Raw genomic sequence first — 10,682 nt, forward strand, 5'->3', positions numbered from 1 at the left:
TATTTATGTGGCAAAAAACCCCCAACTCCATTTCAAGTTTCGTCTTCCTCCTCAGGGTTTTATCTCCCCTGTCCAGTCTGCTCCTGTTTATTGCTTGTGTTAGGTTTTTGCAGAAGGATATTTTAAGTTTGAAGAAGGAAAAACTATTCCCCATTAATTGCAGTAAGGAATGGTATAAGAGCAGAGCTGTGTGGACCAGGACGGTTGTTCGGCTACAGGATAACGCGGTTATCGCTTCAGAAGAAACACAAGCTGCATGTAAACAGTGACTACGTTTACATGGACAGCAATAATCTAATTATTGACCTTAATCTAAGTAAGGTAATAGTGTGATTAAGGTGTTTACATGAGTCGCTTTTAGAATACTCTTGTCATGTTCCCGTTTTACATGTTTTAGAACATAATTAGATTCAGCCCGCGTCATTACGTCACCGCGCCACGCCGACGTCCCTCCAGAATTTCACGTATCAGCATACAGTTCGTCTTCGTTATGGTACCGTATACAGTTTTGGGTGTTTTTATTTATTTTTTTTACGAACGCTTTAAGTGCAGTTAATTATTTGTCATGCTGTACGTGCTAATAGACAACTGCTTGAAGCGGTGGGTGTGTCCCAATTCGCGTAGTTACCGTCTACATAGTAGCCGAGATGCATGTATTTTTCCCCACTACAGGCCTATAGTAGGAAAGTATGCGATTTGGGACACAGTCGAACTCTCTTGTTCGCCGTAAAACGTACAACTGCCGTGTGTGATCGTGTCCTGTCAGAAAATGCGGTGAAAACTCCCACACGACGTTCATAATGTGATTAAGGTGTTTACATGTCACTACTACACGTCCATAATGCGACTAAAACAGGAGTACTCCACCTGTCTTAATTAGATTATTGCTTACTTCGATTATGACCTTAATTAGATTAAGGTCAGTAAAAATTGCTGTTTACATGGTAGTTTCTTAATTAGAGTATGGTCTTAATCGGATTAAGAGTGGATTATTGTTGTCCATGTAAACGCAGCTATTGATGTTATGCACCGCAGCCTGCTGTACTGCCTGTATATCTTGATTGACAGATAATCTACTAATCTACTGCACACACTCCAGTCCGGTAGGTGGCGGTAATGCACCTTTAGCTGCTTTGCCAACCGCCATTAAAAACAAAAAGAAGAAGAATATTTTGTTTTCGGATTTGTCGTTGTGTCTCCTGCCTTGTTTTGTTTGTTATATTTGTCGTAGTGTTTATAATGTGTTGTTTTGTTTCTGGATTTGTTTTGTTTTCATATTTGTGATTAGTTTGGCACTTCTCGGCCACCGTAGAAAACCCTTCATGTAGCTGTATTAACTGTCTGATGGAGCCGAAGCACAGAGACCTTCTCCGAGCGCAGAGACTGCACCTCTGTGAGCAGCTCGTAGTGGATGAGACGATAGTTCAGTACTTATATCAAGAGGACATTTTAACCGAGGGCCAAGTGGAGGAAATTCAGTCACAGAAGTCTAACAAAAATAAGACGTTACTGCTGCTTAGTATTCTTCCAAACCGTGGCCCCAATGCTTTTAATGTGTTTGTGCAATCCCTCGAACAGGACTTTCCCTGGATTAAAGAGAAACTGCTGCTTTTAGCCGATGAAGATGAGCAGGATGGAGGAAGGGGTACAGAGCTGTCCAACACAACCGGTGAGTTTCCTCACAGCAGGGGGTTTATTACTGAACTCTTCAAGACCCAACAAAGAGAAATGTTATAAATCAGTCAAAGCTGTCTTTGTGGTGGTTTTGTGGACTTTAAATAGTTACTGAAATGGGCGAGATTTATAATGTCAAGATGTAGTACAATGCTTGATAAGTAAAGTTGGATCCTCTAAAAGCTCTGTGGTCATAAGCCTAATTTTCCTCTAAGTCGCCGATGCTGCAGTTCTTTCAGGATAAAAGTATTTGCATTAAATGACCTTTATGAAGAAAGAAGTTCTCTATGCATGTAAAGTTTGAGAGAAAACCGAATTCTGTAGTGTGGAACTGAAATATTATATTTACATCCTTACTTCCAACACAGAGAACCAGTGTTGCAAACTCTTTTCAGAGGAGTAGCTAAAACATGCTCAAAAAGTTGACCAAATATCCAGATTGTCATAGAGTAATTTGCATATTCATTTATTTGTCATGATCATTTGCATCTCGAATGACAAAGTAGGCTACATGAAGAATGAAGAATTTCTGAAGACGTTTACACTCACCAAACACTTTATTAGGAACACCTGTACACTTAGCTGTTCATGGAATTATCTAGTCAGTCAATCATGTTGCAGTTGGGCTATGCATAAAATCATTCAGATACTGGCCAGCAACTTCAGATAATGTTCACATCAACTAAGAGAATGAGGGGGGAAAAGTGATCTCAGTGATTTTAACTGTGACATGATTGTTGGTGCCACATGATGAGTATTTCTATAACTGCTGATCTCCTGGGATTTTCACACACAACAGTTTCTAGAGTTTACGCAGAATGATGTGATAAAGAAATAACATCCAGTGAGTGGCAGAAACGTCTTGTTGATGAATGAGGTTAATGGAGAATGGTCAAACTAGTTCGAGATAACAAAGGCTAGAGTAACTCAGATAAGCACTCTGTACAATTGCGGTGAGCAGAAAGGCGTCTCAGAATACACAACACATCAAACCTTGAAGCACACAGATGGTCGGGTCAGAATTTGCCACCAACAGAATGAATCCATGGACCCAACCTGCCTTGTGTCAACAGTCCAGGCTGGTGGAGGTGGTGTAATGGTGTGGGGAATGTTTTCTTGGCACACTTTGAGCCCGTTAATAGCAATCAATCAAGGCTTGAATGCCACTGCCTATTTGAGTATTGTTGCTGACCATGTGCATCCCTCCATAGCTACAATTTACCATCTTCTAATGGTTAGTTCCAGCACAATAATACACCATGTCACAAAGCAAAAGTCATCTCAAACTGGTTTCATGAACATGACAATGAGTTCAATGTTTCAGGGGCCTTCAAAGTCACAGGATCTGAAATCAGTAGAACACCTTTGGGATGTGGTAGAACGGGAGATTCGCAGCATGAAAGTGCACCTGACAAATCTGCAGGAATTTGTGTGATGCCATCATGTCAACATGGACCAGAATCTCAAAGGAATGTTTCCAACATCTTGTGGAATCTATGCCCTGAAGAATTCAGATGGTCTCGAGACCAAAAAGAAGCCCTACCCAGTGTTAGTGTAGTGTTCCTAATAGTGTATGGTGAGTGTAGAGTGCAACAGAATAAAAGAAGCAGTGGTAGGGAATAGTTATGGGGGGGGGAATATGAAGGAAACTGTTACAGATCGAATAATCTGCTTATATTACTGTAAATATATTCAAGAATAGATTTAAAATATAGACCACTAAAGAAGTCTAAAAAGCTGCCAAATATAGCAACAAAGTCTTTAAGTTGGCAGCACAACAGAGAACAACAACTAAACACTCAGACATACAGTACTCTCCTAAACTATTGGAACGGCAAAGCCACTTCATTTGTTTTTGTTGCAGACCGAAGACATTTGGGTTTGCGATCAAAAGATGAATATGAGAAGATAGTTGAAAATTTCAGCGTTTCTTTCCTGGTATTTACATGTAGATTTGTTAAATGACATACAACATAGCATACAGCAACTATTTGTAGGTGAGCAAAAATATTGGAACATGTGACTGACAGGTGTTTCTTGTTACTCAGGTGTGTCCTGTTAGATTGATTGTTTATACAATATATAGCTCTGAACATCTACTCTTGGTTTTAGCATTCCATTTCACCTGTGAAGACTACATTTGTTGTTTAAAAAGGATAAGCCAACATGAAGATCAGAGAGTTGTCTATGGAAGGAAAAGCAAGCCATTTTGAAGCTGAGAAAACAGGAAAAATCAATCAGAGGCATTGCACAAACCATTGGTGTACTGCGCAACAAACACCGAAAGGGTCAGCCCAGGAAATCACCTGCAGTCGATGACAGAAACATTGTGAGAGCAAGAAAAACTCAAAAACAACAGTCAGTGTTACCAACAACCTCCACAGGGCAGGGGTGAAGGTCACACTATAGTCTGAATTTTTATTGTATAATAGTTTCAATTTTGTGAGTGAAAAAATTCATGAAATCATCGCTGCTGTATAATGATTGTGTGCAAGTTTCTGTGGCGGTTTTATTCCTAGTTAATTTTGCTGCAATATTGAATAAAAATGTAGGATTATTTTTGTTATCTTCATTTAGCATGGAGAAACAGACTGATCTTGCAGCACTGAGAGATTTTCTATGGTTCAGGAGGCTCTCCTTCCATGCTGTTTGAAATATTACCAATTTGCTTTGATGCCATTTACGTTCTAATTGTCGAGTGGTCTGTTTTAAGGTGTGTGTATGATTGTTATACCAGGGTGCTAGCTTTTTCTCTCTAATTATTTTTCTTTTAAGTGGAGCTACCTTATCTTGTGTGTAGCGGAACATTGACTCTAAGCTTTCAGTCTTCTGATGAAGTTCTTTGGGATCAGATGGTGATTCAATCATAGCTGATATCTCTAGGAGGTTATCGACAAAACTCTGTGCAGTAGCTGATGTGAATGTACGTTTGAAGTGGTAGTGTGGCACGGTGCTTATATTATGATCAATACACAGTTTAAGCGAGATGAGATAATGATCTGAGAGCTTCAGACTGCAGAAAATGTGACTATATTGTCTATATTTAATCCGTATGTTCGTATCAGGTCAGGAGTGTGAACACCATTATGGGTGGGTCCTATTACGTTCTTAGTGACCCCTCACTGTTCTCAGAGGCTCTTCCGGGTTATCAGAATGAATATTAAAATCGTCAACAATTAATGCTTTGTCTGTAGAAACAACCAGGTTCGAGATAAATCTGCAAATTCACAGAGGAATTCAGAATATGGCCCTGGGGATCTGTAAATAATAATTAGTGGAATAGACTTTGTAGACTTATTTTTTGTGGCTACATATGTTGTACTAGTATGAAGAATTTCAGAGTTGAATTTATGACTAGGTTTTTGTGTGACGCCTGGACTATCATTATAAATAAGTGCAACACCTGATATGGGCTGATGTATATACAGTATCTCACAAAAGTGAGTACACCCCTCACATTTTTGTAAATATTTGATTATATCTTTTAATGTGACAACACTGAAGAAACGACACTTTGCTACAATGTAAAGTAGTGAGTGTACAGCTTGTGTAACAGTGTAAATTTACTGTCCCCTCAAAATAACTCAACACACAGCCATTAATGTCTAAACCACTGGCAACAAAAGTGAGTACACCCCTAAATGAAAATGTCCAAATTGGGCCCAAACTGTCAATATTTTGTGTGGCCACCATTATTTTCCAGCACTGCCTTAACCCTCTTGGGCATGGAGTTCACCAGAGCTTCACAGGTTGCCACTGGAGTCCTCTTCCACTCCTCCATGATGACATCACGGAGTTGGTGGATGTTAGAGACCTTGTGCTCCTCCACCTTCCATTTGAGGATGCCCCACAGATGCTCAATAGGGTTTAAACCATCACCTTCACCCTCAGCTTCTTTAGCAAGGCAGTGGTCGTCTTGGAGGTGCGTTTGGGGTTGTTATCATGCTGGAATACTGGCCTGCGGCCAAGTCACCGAAGGGAGGGGATCATGCTCTGCTTCATTATGTCACAGTACGTGTTGGCATTCATGGTTCCCTCAATGAACTGTAGCTCCCCAGTGCCGGCAGCACTCATGCAGCCCCAGACCATGACACTCCCACCACCATGCTTGACTGTAGGCAAGACACACTTGTCTTTGTACTCCTCACCTGGTTGCCGCCAAACACGCTTGACACCATCTGAACCAAATAAGATTATCTTGGTCTCATAATCCATGTCCTTAGTCTACTTGTCTTCAGCAAACTGTATGCCAGCTTTCTTGTGCATCATCTTTAGAAGAGGCTTCCTTCTGGGACGACAGCCATGCAGACCAATTTGATGCAGTGTGCGGCGTATGGTCTGAGCACTGACAGGCTGACCCCCCACCCCTTCAACCTCTGCAGCAATACTGGCAGCACTCATACGGCTATTCATTGAGGGAACCATGAATCCCAACATGTACTGTGACATACTGAAGCAGAGCATTATCAGTATGCAGTATTCCAGCATGATAACGACCCCAAACACACCTCCAAGATGACCACTGCCTTGCTAAAGAAGCTGAGGGTGAAGGTGATAGACTGGCCAAGCATGTCTCCAGGCCTAAACCCTATTGAGCATCTGTGGGGCATCCTCAAACGGATGGTGGAGGAGTACAAGGTCTCTAACATCCACCAGCTCCGTGATGTCATCATGGAGGAGTGGAAGAGGACTCCAGTGGCAACCTGTGAAGCTCTGGTGAACTCCATGCCCAAGAGGGTTAAGGCAGTGCTGGAAAATAATGGTGGCCACACAAAATATTGACAGTTTGGGCCCAATTTGGACATTTTGTTGCCAGTGGTTTAGACATTAATGGCTGTGTGTTGAGTTATTTTGAGGGGACAGTAAATTTACACTGTTACACAAGCTGTACACTCATTACTTTACATTGTAGCAAAGTGTCATTTCTTCAGTGCTGTCACATTAAAAGATATAATCAAATATTTACAAAAATGTGAGGGGTGTACTCACTTTTGTGAGATACTGTAACTGTATCCTGGCTTCATTTAGTACTGTGTACTCATTTGGTTTAATCCATATTTCTGATAAACACATTATATTAAACTCCTGATCAGTAATGGTTTCATTAACAATAAGTGCTTTAAACGCAAGAAATCTACTATTTATTTATTTTCTATGTTAATTAGGTTACTAAAACAAACGTTGAGTGTTTCTACATTTTTGTTTAGCCAGGGGAACAGACACAGTCTCGTGTTGTGGGACCTAGGGGACGACTCAGTGCAGTTAGCAGACGGCTGGTTTAGCCTGCTTGTCTGCTCCCTGGCCTTGGCTCTGGATGGTCAATGATTAACTAGGCCTGTTCTGAGACTATGTGCTATGCTGTAAGATATGAGAGCAACACCTTCTCGAATGGGATGGATACCGTCCTGCCATAATAGGCCAGCCTTGCCCTCAAAACTACTCCAGTTATCTATAAAGCCTACATTGTTTTCGGAGCACCCCTTGGACATCCAACAGTTCAGCGACCATAACCTGCTGTAAGCTACATCGTCACGTTAGGATGGGGCCAGAGCATACTTCTGCATCGGACATCGCCTTCTGTAATTTACACACCTCTACAGTGTTACTCTTTATAACCTCTGACTGATGAAGGTGTATATCACAAACCCTTGCCTTGCCTTCTTTTCTATTTTTTTTCTTCTTTGATTGCCACGGTAATCTCTCTTGTCTTTTTCTCTCTAATACACACACATTTCTGATAAATAATTTGCTCACCTTTATAATCTTATCTTTTGATTTCCAATAATTATAATTTTAGATTCTGCCTTTGCACGTCTTTCTTAGTTTCTAATCTGTTAGTGTGAATCAGGATTTGTGCTTTAGTTTCTTTCTATGAGGATTGACTTTGCCTTTCTTTCTCTCTGCTCAGTGAATACTTGCAGCCTTGTTTTTCTGCTTGGAGTAGTTGTAGCTTCACGTCATGGTGTATGTAAAACGCTCCAACTACGGTTCTCTCAAAACAAACTGGGGATGTGAACTTTTTCTTTTTTTTTCAATCTCTGATGTTCAAACAAAAATAATATCTAACTTCCATCCATCCATCCATCTTCTATACCGCTTTATCCTTTTTCAGGGTCGCGGGGAACCTGGAGCCTATCCCAGGGAGCATTGAGCACAAGGCGGGGTACAACCTGGACAGGGTGCCAGTCCAATATCTAACTTGTTTTGAGCAAAAGAAGAATAGATGCGGTACTGCTCAGAAATGGCATCAGCACTGCAGTGAGGCCACTGTAAATTTGAGAATTTTATTGTGACTTCAATTCATTGGTAGTTAGTTAGAAGTTTACAGAGGTAAATATATATGTCTTCTATTTTTATGGTTTTGCTGGACTGGTCCATTTTCTCTATTTTAATTTTTTGTATTATATTGGTTCGCTTTTTTTTCCTATTCAAAAAAAGTTTGTAGTGGTATTGGCTCAGTTGAAATTAAATGTTGAAATTAATATCATTTTGCATTAGATTTAAATGTTTAAAACTAGACATACAGTTTGGGGATGTAGGTAAAATAATGTTCTCTCTCTGTTTAGCTCAGTGGGCCATTCCTAAACACATCCTTCAAATGGTTCCATCTGATCAGCAGCTGAATAGGCTTGCAGCTCGGCTCGGCTTGGAGTGGGAGATGGTGCTGCTGGACTTGGGTTTGACATCGGTAGAGATCACCCGCTGCCGTGCAGATCATCCACACAGCAGTCACAGTCAGGTGCTGGCAGCCCTGGTGATGTGGAAGCAGACTCAGGGTCGGAGAGCTACGGTGCAGCGTCTACTCCAGAGTCTACAGAATTCCGAAATTCATCCTTCTTCCCTCAACCAGGTGTTTGTCTGAGACTAGTTGAGACTGGTTCTGCCATTAAGATTAAACCTCCCTGCCCAGACAGGAGAAATGGACACACACACACACACACGCACAAATGCTTTGTTTCATACAGAGCAGTATTGAAGAAAGCCAGAGATTCTTTTTTTCTTGCTAATTTGTCATTTTGAAATGACAAGTTGCTGAAATATACTGTAGACTGGAAGTACCACCAGCAGAACTTATCTTTTTAAAAGATTTTATCTCTGTTTGATAGAGAAACATTGAAATTTTAGGAAAATGTAAAAATTTTAATTAAAGCTTGCTTTTTATTCGTCAGTAAATCTAAAATGTATTCACCACAGTAAATGCAGTCATTTGATTTTGTGTGTGTGTGTGTGTGTGTGTGTGTGTGTGTGTGTTTTTCAAAGTCCAAATACAATATTTGTCAGCATTATCTTTAGAAAAAAAATTAAAAGGTGAAAATTTTTATTTTTCATAAGTATTCAACCAGTGTGCCGTGGAAGCTCCAAGTTTATACAGATGAAAGACATTACAAAGACACACTTGGCTTAAAATTGGCTATTACCAGTGAATCATTAAAAAAGGTTCACCTTTTCTGGTTAAAAGATCCCCAAGTGCCATTGGTCAGACTGTGAATCTGAAGTAAACTCTGAAAATGAAGACCAAACAGCATGCTAACTAAGGAACTTTGAGATAAAGTTATAGGCGTGCACAGGATGAGAAAAGTTTGGAATTAAATTTGTGCCAAAAGTATTGAATGTAACTTTTCAAGAAAAAAAATTAACAAAAATATACAGTAAGAAAGAAGAACACTGAAACTGAACTCAGTGACATGAATTTAACACGGTCTTCGAATTAACAGCATTCTTTATTAACAATTTTCTAAGCTTCCTTTTTGTTAATCATGGTTTACGAATGCGCTGCCAGAGTTTTCATTTACGCTTTCAAAGTTTTTGTTTATATTCCACAAGTTTATGTTCAAGATTCTGTTGATGCAAATGGAGATTGAAATTGTGCCAAGGGTTAGGGTTACAGTCATGATTGCGTAAGTGCAAAGAGTACTTGTATGCTGGATTTACCTGATACAAAGGCAAGTAAGTGTTGGTCCATTATAAACATTTACATCAACCCTCGTGTTTAGATGTACAGATAGGCTGTACTTGTTCATGTTCTCATATTTTTGTGGGATTTGAAGTCTTCTGGAACTATATTAGTGTCACTTCCTTTAACAGCTCCAGGTGACGCTGGATGAAATAATCAGTGATATTAATACACATAAAATGTACAGAAAGCATTGTGTTCGGCATCAACTTTGTGGTATTGAGGGCGCTTGCTATGGAATACTTCACCCAGCTCGGCTTCGTATTACATATAACGGTGTTCAGAAGGACTTTATTTCAGCGGAGGAAGCAGGAGACTATGTTAAACTCTTGATATCGGGGTGAACTGCATCATCTACACAGCAGAATCTCTTTCACTCTTCTTTTATTTTTATTTTTTGCACTCGGCCTTCCAGCTCTACAGAATTCGGATTCTTATTGAAGATATTGTCGTTGCATTACTTCGCCTAGATTTTGTGGACTCACTCCTCTTAAAATTTACTTCTGTATTAATGTGCTTGTCTGTTTTGATGCTCTGACCGGGTTAGAGTTTCTGTTTATTTAATTTTATTAGTGTGATCTCCTCGGCTTTACGTGATACACTGTTATATTATTTGTTACAAGTCTTTAAAAGGTTAGGACGTTATATTTATTATTCCGTGCAGACTGTTTATCAGTCTTGGTAATTTTGTTGGTTAGTTCAGCTTTACTCTCCGAGTTGTTTTCACATTGTGGACAACGTTCGGTTTCTGTAGGATACACTGCTGTCTCATTTGTTTATGGAGACTTTGGAGGATTGTGAGAGTAAGCAGAACATGCCAATGCTTTGAAGGATGTAATGTTATTTAATTGTGAATCTGTTTTTAGAGGATTTAAACTTAACATGGTGAACAAATTATATTATAGAATTCAGGCAGTTTTACTGGGGTTATCTCATACAGTGTAGCAAGTAATAATCTGGAAAGACCATTGTAATATCTCAGTCTAAAACTGGATTTAAAGAGAAGCAAATTAGTAAATGAATCACATGTAAATGAATCACATGAAAACGTATC

General features: G+C 39.7%; 1 protein-coding gene across 4 annotated transcripts; it reads left to right on the forward strand.

The window, feature by feature from the left end:
* cradd (CASP2 and RIPK1 domain containing adaptor with death domain) lies at positions 1-10,682 on the forward strand. 4 transcript variants are annotated; one of them, XM_053642381.1, is made up of 3 exons: positions 1-321; positions 1,579-1,669; positions 8,241-10,682. In XM_053642381.1, the coding sequence occupies exons 1-3, from the start codon at positions 280-282 to the stop codon at positions 8,534-8,536; spliced, it is 429 nt and encodes a 142-aa protein (XP_053498356.1). In that variant the 5' UTR covers positions 1-279; the 3' UTR covers positions 8,537-10,682. The 4 variants fall into 4 exon arrangements, with proteins under 4 accessions (XP_053498356.1, XP_053498355.1, XP_053498353.1 ...); XM_053642380.1 differs by having other exon boundaries at positions 2-316; positions 1,014-1,669; XM_053642378.1 differs by lacking the exon at positions 1-321 and adding an exon at positions 502-811 and having other exon boundaries at positions 1,014-1,669.

This window comes from Ictalurus furcatus, chromosome 14 (genome assembly GCF_023375685.1).
Source record: "Ictalurus furcatus strain D&B chromosome 14, Billie_1.0, whole genome shotgun sequence".
Taxonomy (NCBI): Eukaryota; Metazoa; Chordata; class Actinopteri; order Siluriformes; family Ictaluridae; genus Ictalurus; species Ictalurus furcatus.

What these genes read in the sequence shown, in the direction of transcription:
- cradd (XM_053642380.1), top strand. Translation starts at nt 1,345, where the DNA reads ATGGAGCCGAAGCACAGAGACCTTCTCCGAGCGCAGAGACTGCACCTC. An exon ending in AGAGCTGTCCAACACAACCG is followed by an intron (nt 1,670 to 8,240) that starts GTGAGTTTCCTC and finishes CTCTCTGTTTAG; the next exon opens with CTCAGTGGGCCATTCCTAAA.